This window comes from Daucus carota, chromosome 5 (assembly GCF_001625215.2).
Source record: "Daucus carota subsp. sativus chromosome 5, DH1 v3.0, whole genome shotgun sequence".
Classification (NCBI taxonomy): Eukaryota; Viridiplantae; Streptophyta; class Magnoliopsida; order Apiales; family Apiaceae; genus Daucus; species Daucus carota.
The window spans coordinates 39,819,196-39,836,438 of NC_030385.2; the positions used below are offsets into that span (position 1 = coordinate 39,819,196).

At 35.3% G+C, this 17,243-nt stretch overlaps 3 protein-coding genes and 1 pseudogene across 3 annotated transcripts; 3 read left to right on the forward strand and 1 right to left on the reverse strand.

Moving 5' to 3' along the window:
- The first annotated feature begins 583 nt into the window (after positions 1-583).
- On the forward strand, positions 584-1,975 carry LOC108221752 (uncharacterized). Its single transcript, XM_017395610.1, has 2 exons — positions 584-1,348; positions 1,433-1,975. Exons 1-2 carry the CDS (start codon positions 584-586, stop codon positions 1,973-1,975), a joined length of 1,308 nt encoding a protein of 435 aa, XP_017251099.1.
- A 1,477-nt stretch (positions 1,976-3,452) lies between these two features.
- LOC108220614 (ATP-dependent RNA helicase DEAH13-like) lies at positions 3,453-13,029 on the forward strand (annotated as a pseudogene).
- Positions 13,030-13,799: 770 nt separating this feature from the next.
- Positions 13,800-15,430, forward strand: LOC135152886 (uncharacterized). Its single transcript, XM_064094043.1, has 3 exons — positions 13,800-14,531; positions 14,680-15,216; positions 15,294-15,430. The coding sequence occupies exons 1-3, from the start codon at positions 13,800-13,802 to the stop codon at positions 15,390-15,392; spliced, it is 1,368 nt and encodes a 455-aa protein (XP_063950113.1). The 3' UTR covers positions 15,393-15,430.
- Positions 15,307-16,774, reverse strand: LOC108220615 (uncharacterized). The gene is made up of 2 exons (XM_017394428.2): positions 16,298-16,774; positions 15,307-16,006 (listed from the first exon to the last, which is right to left on the reverse strand). Exons 1-2 carry the CDS (start codon positions 16,650-16,652, stop codon positions 15,495-15,497), a joined length of 867 nt encoding a protein of 288 aa, XP_017249917.1. The 5' UTR covers positions 16,653-16,774; the 3' UTR covers positions 15,307-15,494.
- Positions 16,775-17,243: the final 469 nt, after the last annotated feature.

Consider the following 17,243-nt stretch of genomic DNA (forward strand, 5'->3'; position numbering starts at 1 on the left):
ATCATGTACAGATTTGAAGACATAAAATATACTTGCTATGTATACCATTAAGTCGACTAGCACTCGTATGTAATTCCAATAGTTGCCATTAATAAAGATTTCATAATTCTTTCAGTTTCATCAAACGAATTAACTCGTCTTGAATGTAACGAAGATGTACCCCATACCCCCCTTAGCTTAATTTGCTAATCTGGATTCTGGGGAGTGCATTTGTCTGTAAGCTAGTGTTCTGCGTGCTAATTTTAAGCAAACAGGACTGCTGAAATGTTGAGACCAATTACACCTTGGAATTAAAGTTCATTTCATGTGATATATTCACGTTATTCTCTATGGAACTGCAAAGTTTTTGTTAAAGTTTATGCATGTTCAACATTCCAAATTTAAGCACATGTAAAATGCAGATGATCCTTAATTTCCTCCATTGCATCTGCTTGTAATCCGATAGTAAAAAATATGAAATCAACTTCACATTCACATGAACTGTCAAGTCCAGAATAAAGCAAGTTTTTCACCCTATAACTCTATACTGGCACTAATCAATGCATTGCTAAAACGACGCTGACGTAAATTCAAGAAGAACACAATGTTATCATCTGATAATAAGTTCTTGTCGCGACTATTCAAATTAATAACTATTTTTGGAATAGTTCTGTACATTATAATTTACATCTTCTTTAACAATGATCCATGCTGCACTGAGCCAACATCGTTGTCTAGATACACCGAATTATCTCCATATCATGACACCAACATTAGCCATTTAGTTATTGGCATTGCAAGTTCCTCAAAGTCATGGAGACGTAGAAAACCCTACATTGAATCATGGTGGAAGCCTAATGTGACACGGGGCTTCATCTTCCTTGATAGAGCTCCGGATGAGCACCTTCCATGGCCATCTTCTATGCCCCCCTATCGGATTTCAGAGGACACTGCGAGGTACAATGCATTTAATATGCACAAAATGCGGTATGTCATCCGTGTAGCACGTGTGGTTGAGGAAACATTTAATGCAGAAAATGGAGATGATGTGAGATGGTATGTATTTGCTGATGATGATACTGTACTTTTTGTCGATAATGTTGTGGAAGTATTAAGAAAGTATGATCACAGCAAGTATTTTTATGTTGGGATGCCTTCGGAGTGTGTTGGCCCCAACATTAAGCTTTCGTTTAACATGGCCTTTGGAGGTGCTGGTTATGCTTTAAGTCATCCTCTGGCTAAGGCAGTCGCGAAGAACTTAGATTTGTGTCTTAAAAGATATCCGACTTTGTATGGAAGTGATGAGATCATCTACTCTTGTATTGCTGATCTTGGAGTTTCATTAACTCCAGAAAAAGGATTTCATCAGGTAATCAAATTTTACCAATTTCTTAATCTCATTTTTTTTTCAACCTCTACTTTTCTAGATGTTGATCTGGAGCCATGCCTGCAGATTGATTTATATCAGGACATATCTGGTTTACTCTCAGCTCATCCACAATCTCTTGCTCTTTCGCTTCACCATCTTGAAGGACTACGCTCTATATTTCCTTCCATGAATCGTACTGAATCAGTGAACCATCTCATGCAAGCAGCAAAAGCCGATGGATCAAGGCTCCTACAACAAACCATCTGTTATCAGATGCACAAAAACTGGACTTTCTCCGTCTCTTGGGGATACTCCATTCATATTTACGAGGCAATTTTACCCACTAGCATCCTGCAGGTTCCCTTGGAGACATTTTCTCCTATCAGCAGAATACGATGGCCCTATATGTTCAAGACTCGACGTGTACTAAACAATTCTTGTGAAGCTCCACATGTTTTTTTCTTACATTCTATAGTAACACATGTGGGGAATCTCCTTGAAACGGTCTACATCCGGAGTTCAGAACATAGATTATCTACTTGTTCATCTAGTGGCAATCATACTGCAAACCATATCTCTGAAATCCGAGTCTTAGCACCCGTGAGAAAAGATTATGAGGTGAGATAAGTTTTATCAAGATCTTGATATCTACTGAAGTATTCTCTCCCTAATTTCTATGTGTACCCTTTTCAGGACAGAAGCAGAAGAGAATGCTGTGACTATGTGGGAATGAGTATGAATAGTGCAACACTAAAGCTCAGGTCTTGCATGAAAGTTGAAACATTCTTTTGAATATAGCAAGTAAATAACTAGAGAATGTAGCTGCATACCCTGTTTAGCATTAGCATTTTTGAATGAAACATCAAATGTTAATTTATTATCAGAATTTGCTAAACTGGATTCTGGGGAGTACATCTGTTTGAAAGCTAGTGTACTGCGTGCTAATTTGAAGCAAACAGGACTGCTGAAAAGTCGAGACCAATTACACCTTGGAATTAAGGTTCATTTTATGTGATATATTCACGTTATTCTCTATGGAACTGCAAAGTTTTTGTTTAAGTCTATGCATGTTCAAGATTCCAAGTTTAAGCACATGTAAAATGCAGATGATCCTTAATTTCCTCCATAGAAATTGCTTGTAATCCGATAGTAAGAGATACGAAATCAACTTGACATTCACATGAACTGTCGAGTCAAGAATGAAGCAAGTTTTTCACCTTATTTCTCTATACTAGCACTAATCAATGCATTGCTCAAACGAAGCTGACGTAAATTCAAGGAGAGGACAAAGTTATCGTCTGATAATAAGTTCTTGTCGCGACTTTTCAAATTAATAACTATTTTTAGTATAGTTCTCTACATTATAATTTACATCTTCTTTAACAATGATGGTATAATTTGTAGTGCAAAACGTAGAGTTCTTTTACTCTTGTATCACTAAACAGTTTACGCTTTAAACTACAAACACCCCACCACTATTTTTCAAAATATAACTTATGTCAATTAATCAAACTTCAATTTATTATTACTAAATTGTTAATAAAATAATATTAAAATTAAAATTATAAATAATAAATTTTGAACTATACAGTATGTCCTGCTTCACACGTGTTCAAGTACTTAGTAAATTCCCAAATAATTATAGTATTCAGATATATAAAATAATACAGATATTTTGAAATTATAATATTTCGAAATGATATACTATATTAGAGCATTCTATGATGCTCTAATATATATATGTCAGACAAAACCTAATTCCCATAGACTTCCCTCTTTAAAGTAGCAAACTCGAGAAAAGTAAGAGAATAAAAACACACCTACAAGATATTAAGATATATTAAAAAATAAATTTTTATGTATATAATAAAATATATATTTTTTATTTTAAATATTTTAATTATTTAGTTTTTTCGGTTTTTTATGATTAATTCGGTAAAAAAATCAAAATAGCCAGAAAATCATAACCAAATTAAAAACCGAAATATTTCGATTCGGTTAATCGAACCGAAATATTTTGGTATTTTGATTAACCGAATGCTCAGCCTATGATGTAGCGCTCAATTTAATTTTATTTGTGTTTTATTTCAGATTGTATCGAGACGTTGGAGTATGATTCTGACTCTTGTTAGTGTGGCCTTGTACGTTAAACCCCCTCGCTATTCGCCGGGAAATATATACACACTCCTCCATCTCATCACAATCTAATATTACACCATGGGCGTCAACGAGATTCAACGCGAGTATGTTTTGTTTTATTCTCATCATTATTTTGTTTCTTCATTGTTTTTACATGTTAAATTATAACTGTTTAAACTAGGGTTTATTTGTGATTTTATGCTTATAGTTTGTTGATAGTACGAACAATTTTATGTTTTATACGCGTTAGTGAGATGTACGGATGAATCCAAGTCTATATATCTATGCAGGGTTATACAAACAGTCCGGATTGCCCCGAGGTTTTATTCATCTACTTATAAGCTGTTAATACTTATTTTTAATACTACTTGCAATATGGACTAGATGATTTATCCAAGTTTTAGCTTCTCTATATATTTTCCAATACGCAAAGTTTCTTTTAGTGATAATTTTATGTTAAAAACAATTGTTACAGTTGTCACGTCTAGATATCTATTAGCTTGCTTCCATTGGGTATCTATTATAAGAAATGGAGCCTTCTGCTGATCTGAGCAGTGGACAAGATATATATCTATTCTGTATATGTATCTTTCGACTGATCTTGATATTCCTCAACCCTGTGTTTGATTTTTAGTTTGAATGTCGATGATAGCAATGCTATAATATTGCCAGGAAAGAAGCATGGTACTAAAAAGAACAAGGTCTGTGCTGCTCTGTTAATTTCTGTTAGCCTCTCACTCGTTCGTAGTACCATGGAGAAATATAAATACTTTTGTTTCATCTTCCAAGGTTTGCGAAATTCAGAAGAAAAGGAGAAACACTGAGCACAGCAAGTCCCAAAAAAGAAAGCTACAGAAACTTCAGGTGTTGTGTGTTTGTGCCTTTTCGCTTCTGTAAATCTACTACATTTTACCTGTTTACCGAATTTGATTGACTTGCTTTTCTTAATTATAGGAGGACAAGGAAAAGGAACTTCTCATACTAAAAAGTATCGAGACATTGGAGTATGATTCTGATATTGGTCTTACACGCACACGCTGGGAGCGAACTCTTGACCTCCCGCAAGGGGGACAAGAGCTCAACCACTGCACCACCTATTTGTTGGATCATATTAATGTTTCTTATAAAACTTGTAGTCATTTGAGCTAGGATTGACTAATTGAAAACGTTGTGATCCCATTTTTAGGAAGTACAAAATTGGAGATCTTGCACAATCACTCATGTGGACTTCAAAGAAACTGGGCCAGGTTTTATGTTAATTATGTCTGTAGTTCTTATCTACTATGAATTTACTCTATGTTTAGATGGAAGGCGAATCTTTCTTTGTGTTATTAAAACTATTTGCTCTGTACTTCTGCAGGTTGAAACTTTTCAAGCAAAACGTAGAAGGGAAGTGCAACTTAGTAAGGCTGGACTCAGATTGCCAACCAATAATCAGCCTGTCAAGCGAAAGAATAATGACTACACCTCCAAATATGAATCACAATCGAAAAGACTACATCAGAATGAAAATTGTGATGTCAGTAGCTTTAAGGATCCTTTGATAGGTGACAGAGAATTCAGGCAAGTTGATAGTTCTATCCGTGGCAGCAGTTTTGTTGATGTCGGACGATGTGAAACTTCCGTTCAATTTACAGAAACTTCTTTTGAGAATTGTGAGATGCCAGTGCCATTGAATCAAGAGAATGTGTTGTCAAATAGTGTCTTTACTGTGCCAAAAGTGGACAAAGCTGTGGTAAGGTTCAATATTTCTAATTAGTAAAAAAATTAGCTTTAGTGTTTCTGGGCTTCCTATACAGGGATCTGAAATTCACTAGCTTAGGCACTTGTTTATAATTGACTTAAATATATTTATTGGATAAATTTCTAATATCACCAAGGTGCCTCATGAATTAACATGAAACAGGATAGGATACATGAATATCAAGCAGTGCATCTCAGTGGGATCAGTAATCTGGCTAATGGACATCATGGTGGAGCTCGAAGTGCCCCTATAGCAATACATGTTTCAAGACCACCAGAGATTGAAGATTTAAGAAAAGACCTTCCAATAGTCATGATGGAGCAGGAGATAATGGAAGCTATCAATGAAAATAAAAGTGTCCTTATATGCGGGGAAACAGGTTGTGGTAAGACTACGCAAGTTCCTCAGGTGAGTTTATCTCTCTCTCTCTCTCTCTCTTATTTTATAGTAGGTTGTTCGCGGTTATTTCACAAGAATCATGAAAGCTCATTATTACGAGATTATATAGTTATATTGATCTGCCCGAAAGTTTCATTTTTTATATTTATTTAGTCTAAAATTTTTACACTCCCTTTATTTTTTAGGGCATACAAATGTTCTTATAGAAGTAACTAACATAATTAAATACTTAAATAAGAGAACTCAAAGGAATGTTTTTCTTTTTTTGCCTTCTCATTTTATTTGACCTGGCTTGAAGATAAGCAGAGTATGGTGAAAGAAATGAATTATTATAAATATCAATTTTATTGCTAATAAAACCAATATAAGGTCATAGTAACAATTGTACCTTAATATAGTTCCTTGTGTATTATAAAAATACATACTAATAAAAATCAACATGTATAGTTTAATACATAAGAAGGGAAAACAAGAGAATATCAGTAGCTTTGACTTTATTGGTTAATATTATAGTCCTTTTCTTTTTTACTCAAACTTAGTTTAGTTTAAAATGGTTTAGTTTAATACAATCTAGTAATTGTTGTGGCTTCGGCCTTTTGTCATGGTGCTTAACATTTAATTTTAAACAAAACTTGACAAATATGTAGGTTGTACTATATATTCCTTTTATACTATTAAAAGTTATATTAAACGGCTTAGTATATGGGGATGTTAGCATATGAAGTGAACATGTCAAAATTCATATACTTGTTTATAGTGCTCACAAATTAGAATCAGGAACTTAAGATAATGTCAGGTTTATTCCCTGATATGTTAAGGTTCTACGCCGAAGTCGCTTTCTTTTTTATAGTAACAATAATACTGAGAGTCTGAGATGGCAGTGTGGTGTTCTGTTGAAGAACACTTTAACACCTTATTTAATACACTGACATTTTATGTATGCATAGATACATACACGTATATACATTTCTATTTTTAGATCGGGAAAAGCGCGCGGTTTTATGAAACTGTGTGCTATGATAGATACATACTTGTACAGTTCAACACAATTGAAGTTCTCAGATATGATACAAATGCGTACAAAGTGCAAACTATTATGTTATGCTGTAGGACACAGCGTTTTGTATGTGCGGAATACTATGTTTTGCTGCAGAACACAATATTTTTTTATAATAAAGTGTACATTTGATTGCAAATTTTAGTTTGGATTTTTTGAATGACTCCGTGAATTCAATTGATTGAAAGAATGAAAGTTCTCATATAGTTTAAATGCAAAAACATGGCATTTTGTACAACAATGTGAGTTCTAGTGCAGAACACTATTATATCAGGCAATGAACTTGAGATTAATCTCATGTTCCGTATTCTCTAAATTTATATACGGTATACTGGAAATTATAGAAGTTAGAATACAAAACAGATTATTTAAAATTAACTGTAAATCGAATAGTAATAAACTTAAAATAAAGAATATAAACACCTCTAATTTTAATTTAATTACATCGTATATTTTTTAATATTTGATAGAGGTTAAACATAATTTCTGTAAGAAAAGTGTATCAGCTAAAATATATTTCTAATTTTTTGGATACAACTTGATTATGTAGCTTCCATAAACAATAATATTGTAGAATATCTAGAGATCTTGAATACTAGAATGTATAGAATTACTAAAGTTTGAAAACAGTAAAACTTAAATAAAGTAGATATAGAAAAAAGAAGCGTAGTAAATAATAGACTCCGCCAGTCTTTTTGGAATCATGTAAAGTTGTAAGTTTAAATATTATATAGGGGTATTAGGGGTAAAAGTTTATCGAGCTTGGATTGAAACAGAGAATTGCCATGTTTATAGAAATCATTCTTTTCTAATATGAACTATAAAACAAAACAAGGGGTGTAATCTTTTAGATGATATTCAAAGAATTATATTATGCGTTTAGTGATGGTCTTAAATTTTAACACTGGACCTGGTGTTCTGCGTCAGTTCCTCTATGAGGCCGGCTTTGGTTCATCTCGGTCATCGGTGAAAAGTGGTATGATTGGTGTTACCCAACCGCGCCGTGTGGCAGTCCTTGCAACTGCGAAAAGGGTGGCATTTGAGCTTGGTCTCCGTCTAGGCAAGGAAGTGGGCTTTCAAGTGCGACATGACAAGAGGATTGGGGATAAATGCTCTATAAAGTTCATGACAGACGGGATATTGCTTCGAGAACTTCAGGTATGGATACCATTAGCATTGCTGTTTTTGTTATGCATGTACTATCAATTTTAAACTTAAAAGTCTGTATTAGTGAATGTATGAAGCTTGAGAATAAGAGGAATATTTGTTGTTTTTCTGCTGCTTGTTTTCTTTCTGCAACCTTACTTTTTCTTGCAGAATGATTTTTTGTTAAAGAGGTACTCGGTCATAATTTTGGATGAGGCTCATGAAAGAAGTCTGAACACCGACATACTTATAGGAATGCTTTCTCGTATTATACATGAGCGTCAGGTGAGTTTTGGATTTTAAAGGTGATTGATTATCATAATTAACTAATGTTACAGATTCTATGCAACACATGGGCCTCTATACTAATTAGTTTTAAGGGTTAAATGGCGTTTTGGTCACTAAACTGACCTATAACTTTCACTTGGATCATCGTACTCAAAAAGCTGTCAGTCAACTGATTATACTGATAAAAAATTTCAATCAGGTCACTGCCCGTTAGTAACGTTAAAATTTGGACGGAAAGATGAATCAGCAGCAGGTGATGGGGCTTGTTATTCACCAACGTGGCAGCGTGAAACGTGGCCCTCGGGTCATAAATACAATAAAATTTGCAACAAGCCCAGAAACCAGTGAACTAAAAGCATAAAAATGCAAACTTAAGAGTATATAACATTGTTAAATACCTATAAATTGAAGATGAAATCAATCATACAAATAAAAAACCCCTTTTTCTATCAAAGATTACTCAAAAGATTAACAAACAAAATTTATAGGGCCCCATTTGTTCCTCCATTTCTCACAAGAAATTGGTGTGAGAATGAATAAAAGAAGCAAAAGTGAGAGATGGAGGAGGTGTAATTATTGATTCCAACATAGAATTCTTCAACAACAGCATGTTTCTCCATCTGGGCATCACTTGTTCTTGCCGGAAAACTCAAAAATTATATCAAATGAACGCGCAGATATATGATTACAAGCAGGTACATACAAGCAGATAAATGATTACAATTAGGGTTTAGATCAGTTAATTTAGGGTTAGTTTAGGTGAAAATGAAATGATATGAATTGGGAAGATAGGACGAGGGTTATTACTTGGGTCGGGTCATAAGAAAGTTGGGTGGTTTTATTAGTGGGTGGGTTAACCCGCTGATGTGGCTGCACAAGCATGAGAATTTAACGGAGCACCGTCTAAAGTCAAAAGAATTTAACGGCTGTGAAATTTTTATTGTGTTTGATGATTCATTTGAATATTTTTACTAGTTAAGTGACCTGACAGACAGCTTTTTGAGTACAATGACCCAAGTGAAAGTTATAGGTCAGTTCAGTGACCAAAACGCTATTTTACCCTTAGTTTTAAACTATCTGTATTTAAAATATTATGAATTATTGATAAATAGTATATGGCTTCTGCAACTATGTGTAGTGTATATGACTATACGCTATCTAAATTCTTTATTTTATAGTATAGTATAGATAGATGATGTAGGTATGACCCACACACCCAAGACTGGAAGTAATATATGTATTATGTGGGTGTTTGGCAACGCTTAAAATAAGCACTTCCGGGCTTCTTTTAGCACTTTAAGCTGATTCTACTTTTTGCGTAGTGTTTGGCAAAAGAAGCAGAAGTCATAAATGCTAGAAGCTGGAAGCCAGAAATGCTCGCTTTTTTGTGGGCTTTTTTAGTGAATTGCATTTTATTATGAAGTTTTTATATTTTTTAAAAACTTTGTGGTTAAAAATTTCTTCTCTTTGCTTGCCTCCAGAGACTAGATTATTCATAAACTTATTTATGTCACTTGCCTGTCAGAATTTTCAGGTTGAAATTTCTTGTACTTCCTTCCCAGCCCCTGATATATTTGTTGTCATAAAACTTTTTATTAATATGTCAGAGAATATACGAGGAACAGAAGAATCAGGAGATCCTTTTGAGAAATAGAACGAGTCCTGAAAATAAAGTGTATCCATTAAAACTTGTGCTGATGAGTGCGACTTTGCGGATCGAGGATTTCACGGCTGGAGGAAGAATATTTTCTGAACCCCCACCTGTAATTGAAGTTTCAGTTCGACAGTATCCGGTGATTATACACTTCTCAAAGAGAACAGATATTGTGGATTATGTTGGCCAGGCCTATAAAAGGGTCTTGTCGATTCACAAGAACCTTCCAGCTGGAGGCATACTCGTATTTGTGACTGGACAAAGGGAAGTAGAGTATCTGTGTCAAAAACTTAGGAAAGCTTCTAGAAAAATGGTCACTAATAGTTCAAGACGAATTGGAAAAGCATCTGCTCTGATAAAAGGGGGTTGTGCTGAAGATCATAACATTAATGAATTAAGTGAAGCATTTGAGATTGAAGGAGACTTAAGCATGCAGCAAACTGATAGATTTAGTTCCTACGATGATATGTCTGAGGATGAGTCGGATGCTTCTTATGATTCAGATGAAGAGAGTGATTTGGAAGTTTCTTACGAGGATGTGTTTGGTCAAAACAATGTGGCCTCTGATAAATTCTTTGGGGAGGATGGAAACTTAACTTCAATGAAGGCTGCTTTTGCCGGGAAAAATACGCTGAAGCTTACTGATGGAAAACAAAGTGTACTCGGTACTGCAAAAGGTTCAGATCACCGTATTTTGAGCTCAGGGAAGAACACAATGGAATCTGATATCCCCCCTGTGAGCCCAATGCATGTTCTGCCTCTATATGCAATGCTTCCTGCATCTGCTCAGCTTCAAGTATTTAACAAGGTGAAGGACGGAGAGCGCCTAGTAGTTATTGCCACAAATGTTGCTGAGACCTCTTTAACCATTCCAGGTACAAAGTATGTGGTGGACACTGGAAGAGAAAAGGTGAAGATGTACGATTCTACAAATGGAATGGAAACATATAATGTACAGTGGATAAGTAAAGCATCTGCTGCACAACGTGCTGGGAGAGCTGGAAGAACAGGGCCTGGCCACTGTTATTGCCTCTATTCTTCTACCATGTTCAACAAATTTCACAAGTTCTCAAATGCTGAAATTTCTAAGATTCCTGTTGATGGAGTTGTCCTTCTCATGAAGTCCATGGGTATCGATAAGGTATGCTTTCTTATATCTGATCTTATTTGAGATGTGACCTTTTACAATACATAGTTCTGTTTGATCTGTACTTTATCTGTAGAAATTTCTTAGTAAAAATTTGTGCATATTTTTTGTTGAAATTGGAAATATTCTACACACAACATACACGTATCTAAACGTGTGCCAAAGAAACTTTATAGCTATGTATTTTTACTTGTTTTTATTTCTTATGTAATACAGTTAAAAATTTGAACACAATAGAATATATCAGGACACCGTTATTTAGGAATCATGCCATGTAGGATGGATGCCAATTGACGAGTGTCTCAGCAATCACACTGTGTTACAAAAGGCAGCTATTGTGCACATTGTGCAACACTTATTACACAGCCGCATTGCAACTCTTCTAGATGGCCCCGCACATGCTTTCAAGCATTCATGGCCATAGTATCTATTACTTGTGTAGGTAATAGTGAAAAAAGTAGAACTGAACTTGTACCACTGAGTACGAGAATGTTGTGTGTAGACACACACACTTGTATCACTGAGTACAAGAACGTATGTGTGTAGAGACACGTGTATTGTGCCTACTTCGTAAACATATGTTAAAAATGAAGAGGGCTGGCTGAGAATTTACCGCTCAGTTAGAAAATTAATTTTCTCCCTGAATAAGTGTGTAAATATTAATTAACATGAGGTTTTTTTCACATGGTTCATTACATGTGAAGGATTAGAATTTGTCTTCTAAAAACCTGGACAGATGTCTCATTTAACTTGTATCGTGTACCGTGCAGTGTCTCTACATTTGGTGCATCTGCTGTCTGAACTCTAATTATCTGACAACTGATTTAGCTCATTTGTCTCCTTTTATGGTCCATCTATCTGTAATTTGTTTTTGCGAGAAAGTATTATATGGTGGTTTTGTATTACTATTTTATGACTCTTAATTCGTTTCAGGTTGCTAATTTCCCATTTCCTACACTCCCAATGTTATCTGCTATAGAGGAAGCAGAAGGCTGCTTAAAGGTTCTTGAAGCACTTGATACTAATGGCAGGCTGACCCCTCTTGGGAAAGCAATGGTACACTATCCTATGAGTCCTCGACATTCCCGGATGCTACTAACTGCTATTCAAATACTTCAAAAGGATAAAGGCTGTTCCCGGCCTAATCTAGTACTTGGCTATGCTGTTGCAGCAGCTGCAGCTATAAGTTTGTCAAATCCTTTTATTACACAATATGAAGATAACTATGATGAGAAATCTGATACTGAAGCTAGTGAGAGAGTTTTAGAGAAGGAAGAAAAACTGAGGAAGAAAAAACTAAATGAAGCTTCTAAAGCATCTCATGAAAATTTTTGTAACCCTACTAGTGACATTTTGAGCACAGCTTATGCATTGCGATGTTTTGAACTCTCGAACAGCCCCATGAAATTCTGCATGGAATACGCTTTACATCTTAAAACTATGGAGGAAATGTCCAAGCTTAGAAAGCAGCTACTTAAACTAGTGTTTCAACAGATTGGCGATTCTCAGCAGAACTTTACATGGACTTTTGGTAAAATGGTTGATGTTGAACATTCTTGGAGGGACTCATCTAAAGGGAAACAGTTGTTTATGTATGAAGAAGAACTCTTGGGCCAAGCTATCTGCGCTGGCTGGGTGGATAGAGTTGCTAAGAAAATTGGAGCATATTCAGACAAAGATAGAAATCTTAATGCAGATCGTTACCAAACCCGCACAAATGAAAAAGTTGTTCTCCATCGTAGATCATCTCTATATAGGTCATCCCCGGAATTTTTGGTGTACAGTGAGTTAGTGCATGGAGAACAACACCCCTACATTTATGTTGCGACAACTGTGAAACCAGAATGGCTTGTAAGGTATGGAAGTTCTATGCACATTTTCTGCGCCTGAATTCTATTATGAACATCTGAGGGACCAAGTTTTGTGTCAGATGACTTCAATTTTTGGCTGTTGCCAGGGGCAGCTCCCACTTCATAGTTTCCCTATAAATGATGTAGGCAACGGGTTGCGGTGTTGACATATAAATGTTGGATTTTAAAAAGTAATTAAATATATTTATTATATATCTTGAATATATGAATTTAAAAAATATATCATAACTTTTCAAGGTTAAATTATATAACATTTAAAACTTACATTGAAAGTTGGAATGAACAAATTATTTTGAAAGTTGAAATGAATAATTAAATTTGAAATGATTTTTCTTGTTTAGAAAAAATTGGCTATTACTATTTTGAGGCAAACTCATTCTTACTAAGACTAATTAAAAATATCATCATGTTCTGGCATTGTGAATTAGAAAATTGTTGATTTATTTTGAATCTGTGGATAAAGTGTATTATTTTAGCTAGTTATAAGTTGTTCCAATCTTATCAAATGAAAAGTTTCCCAGCAAATGAGGAATTGAGAGATTGAAAATATTTAAGTGAGAAGTTGAAACAACATGAATATTGTGTCGAACATATCTCGAATATCTATAGGCGGAATGAACCAAATGTGAGATTGGCTACAAATCAAACCATAGATAAACATCTCAAACAAGAATGCCTATGATTTGAGAGGTCAAGATTATTGATAATTGTTCTAACACGAAAGGGAAATATCAGGGTGTCCAGTAATTTGAAAGCACAAGTGCTTTACATGCAAGGTTTACACTCACAGTTAGACATATCTATTTCATGTGATTAAGCACTTTACAAGTGCTTAATTTTTGTGTTAAAGTGTATTCACATCGAGACTTCAACCTGACTCACATGTAAAGTGCAGACAATCCTTGAGGAAAACAAGCAAGATTTCCAGCTTCTTCCTCCAAATTGACACTAATCAATAAGCTACCCTGTATTCAAGAAATTTACAATGTTATTGTCTAACAATAAAATGCTGTCATGGCTATCGAAAATAGTTATTGTAGGATTATTTCTCTATGTTATGATTTACATCTTTTTCTTTAACAATGAATTTTGCTGCAGCAAGCCAAATTCACTGTCTAGTTACACCAGATTATCTCCATATCCTGATACCAATGTTAGTAATTTAGTTATTGGCATTGCAAGTTCATCAAATTTTTGGAGGTACAGAAAACCCTACATTGAATCATGGTGGAAACCTAACGTCACACGTGGCTTCATCTTCCTCGACAGAGCTCCCAATGAGCCATCTTCTCTTGCACCGTACCGGATTTCAGAGGACACTTCGAGGTACAATGCATTTAATAGGCGCAAAAATCCACATGTCATTCGATTAGTACGTGTGGTCGAGGAAATATTTAAGGCAGATAATGGAGATGATGTGAGATGGTATGTTATTGCTGATGATGACACTATACTTTTCCTCGATAATGTTGCAGAAGTTCTGAGAAAGTATGATCACAGCAAGTACTTCTATGTTGGGATGCATTCAGAGTGTACTGACTCCAATGCTTTGTTTTCATTTAATATGGCTTTTGGAGGAGCTGGTTATGCTTTGAGCTATCCTTTGGCTAGGCTAGTTGCCAAGAATTTAGACTGGTGTCTTAAAAGATATCCTACTTTCGTCGGAAGTGATCAGATTATGCATTCTTGTATCAGTGATCTTGGAGTTTCACTAACTCTAGAAAAAGGGTTTCATCAGGTAATAAACATTGATCTGCTAAAGCAACTAGTCTTCTGATATAATCATATGATGAGTGTTGCAAGTCTCTGTACGTCGTGTCCCTTAGTTTTATCTGCTCCGCGTATGATTTAGTTTTGCTTAATGATAAATTTGGGAATGATTGCAGATTGATTTTCATCAAGACATATCTGGTTTACTATCAGCTCATTCACAGTCTCTTGTTCTTTCACTTCATCATCTTGATGCAGTAGATCCGATATTTCCTTCCATGAATCGTCTGGATTCAGTAAAGCATCTCATGAAAGCAGCAAGAATCGATGAAGCAAGGCTACTACAACAAACCATTTGTTATCAAAAGCACAAAAACTGGTCTTTCTCCATCTCTTGGGGCTACTCCATTCATATTTATGAGAAAATCATTCCTCTAAGCGTTCTACAAGCGCCCTTGGAGACTTTTTCTCGTTGGCGCAGACCAGCATATTGGCCATACTATATGTTTAATACTCGACCTGTTCTAAATAATTCTTGTGAAGCTCCTCATGTTTTCTTCTTCCAATCAATAGAAAGAACAAGGGAAAACCATCATGAAACAGTCTACATTCGAAGTTCAGCACGTGGATTACCTGCTTGTTCATCTAGTGGAAATCATTCTGCAGATCACATATCTGAAATCCGAGTCTTGGCACCAGTGAGGGTTCATGAGGTAAGATAATATAAGTAAAGTTTTCATTCTTACTAACTATATATAGCCTTTAAAATATATCTGCATACACTTTTCAGGACGGAAGTAGAAGAGAATGTTGCGACTCTGAGGAGACGTATATGAATAGTACATCATTCAAGATCAGGTCTTGTATGGAAGATGAAATATTATCCTAATTGTTGTAACTAGGCCAGAATGTTATCTAATACATTTCCAAGACATTTATTGAAAAAACAGAGCATTAAAAAAAAAAAAAGAGTCTATTATTTGATCATGGACTAAATTTGGTTAGTCCTAGGTGCTGCCCATTCAACCTGGAGTATGAGGTTGTCATAACCATAGCCGTTAAGTACCTTGATCGCTTTCTCAGCGTCCTCCCTGTTAAGAAAATTAACAAAACCAAAACCTCTGCACATACCAGTGCTGTGGTCAGTGGCCACATAAGCGCGAGTAACAGGGCCAAAAGCACGACAGAGCTCATTCAGGTCAGCCTCGCGGGTGTCTTCTGATAGATTTGTGACTCGGACTGAATTTTCTTCAGTCCTGCGCTTCATATCAGAGCCACTGCTCCTCTCTGCCCCACGTCGCAAACTGGGAGGAACATATGTTCCTTTTGTACCGTCTTTTGCAGATGTTACATCTTGCTCACTAAAACTTTCAATCGGTTGGGAGAGATCTTTGTAAGTACACATTGCAGTCCAGTGATTTCCCTTCCTTCCACAGCTTCTGCAAATCATAAGAGTGGTACCTTCTTTCTCATTTTGATGCTTTGATTCTTCTCTTTTGCTACCTGTTAGCAACAGATCAACAAAAGATGGTCAGAATATAATTTAAATATTAGTAGAAAAATGAAATTACAGGTTTAAATTTGCAAAATAATGTAAAAACATCGATTTTTATGGACCCCGCTCCAGCCCCGGCCTCTATCTTAAAAATAAATGACTAATTCGTGCCTATTATAATTTCCAATCCTGGTTACGCCCCTTTTAATATTGCAAAACAACTGTTCTCAAATATAACACAATTTTTCTGACGTAAAACCCGACCCCACACATTAACAAGAGACAGAAGAAGTAAATACCATAAGGCAAAGGTCGTTCAAGAAGAATATCCTCAGTAGAAACCACAGTCAATTTAGCACCAGCAGCTTCTTCATTAACAGCATGTCCAAACTTTCTCCAAGCTCTCCTCTCCACACCACGCTTACTAAGCCTTGCATCCGCCACTTTACGAACTCGAGTAGTGGTCGTGATCCTGACCAGTTTGTTCTCATCATTCAACTTATGCTCAATAACTTTCTTGATACCATCCTGATCAGGCCCGATCACCTGACGTGGGGGAAGAATCAAGTCATCGTCGTTGTCGTCGTCGTCGTCTGCCCAACGAGGCCTTGTTGGCTGGCTGCTAGAGCATTCATCCATAGAAGAAATTCTCATTGTTTTGCCTGTATAGTATTAGGGTTTGGTGTGAGCAATACAATAAATTTTGAGGATGCAGCATGTTTTTATTTATAGGCGGGGAGTTCATGGGCAGTTATTATTTTCATACGTGGGTTCGGTTTTTGAACACGCCCGAGTTGTAAGAACCCACGTACTGAACAATTTTTGGGTGGTCACTGAATTATTTAAATTTAGATTTCGAAACTAGTTAAATAAATATTAATAATATTTAGTTTCAAAATAATAGCTTATTATTGATGCTGTGTGCACAAATTATTTTCTTATTATTTTCAGAATCTTTTATGAAATTTGTTATTACTTATATGACCTTTTTTGTTATGATTTTTTTTCTAGAAGATGTTTAAGAATCTAACTCCCTTCAGGGCCTTTCGCACCCATCCCGTAAACAGTTCGGCATTATTTGTGATAATTTGGAAAATATCTTCTTTTTTTTTTGAAACTAATTTGGAAAATATCTATAATCTAGTTGGGATTTAAATTTGAAATATTTCAAATTCATATATGATTTTGAAAATCTCTAAAATTATATTTGATTATGAATTTGGATATTATTCAAATTAATTTTAA

Excerpts from the sequence above, each read along its gene's own strand:
- LOC108221752 (XM_017395610.1), top strand. The coding sequence starts at position 584 with ATGTTATCATCTGATAATAAGTTCTTGTCGCGACTATTCAAATTAATA. Across the intron at positions 1,349-1,432 it reads CAGAAAAAGGATTTCATCAG|ATTGATTTATATCAGGACAT; the intron begins GTAATCAAATTT and ends CCATGCCTGCAG.
- LOC135152886 (XM_064094043.1), top strand. The coding sequence starts at position 13,800 with ATGCTGTCATGGCTATCGAAAATAGTTATTGTAGGATTATTTCTCTAT. Across the intron at positions 14,532-14,679 it reads TAGAAAAAGGGTTTCATCAG|ATTGATTTTCATCAAGACAT; the intron begins GTAATAAACATT and ends GAATGATTGCAG. Across the intron at positions 15,217-15,293 it reads CACCAGTGAGGGTTCATGAG|GACGGAAGTAGAAGAGAATG; the intron begins GTAAGATAATAT and ends TACACTTTTCAG.
- LOC108220615 (XM_017394428.2), bottom strand. The coding sequence starts at position 16,652 with ATGAGAATTTCTTCTATGGATGAATGCTCTAGCAGCCAGCCAACAAGG. Across the intron at positions 16,007-16,297 it reads TGAACGACCTTTGCCTTATG|GTAGCAAAAGAGAAGAATCA; the intron begins GTATTTACTTCT and ends TGTTGCTAACAG.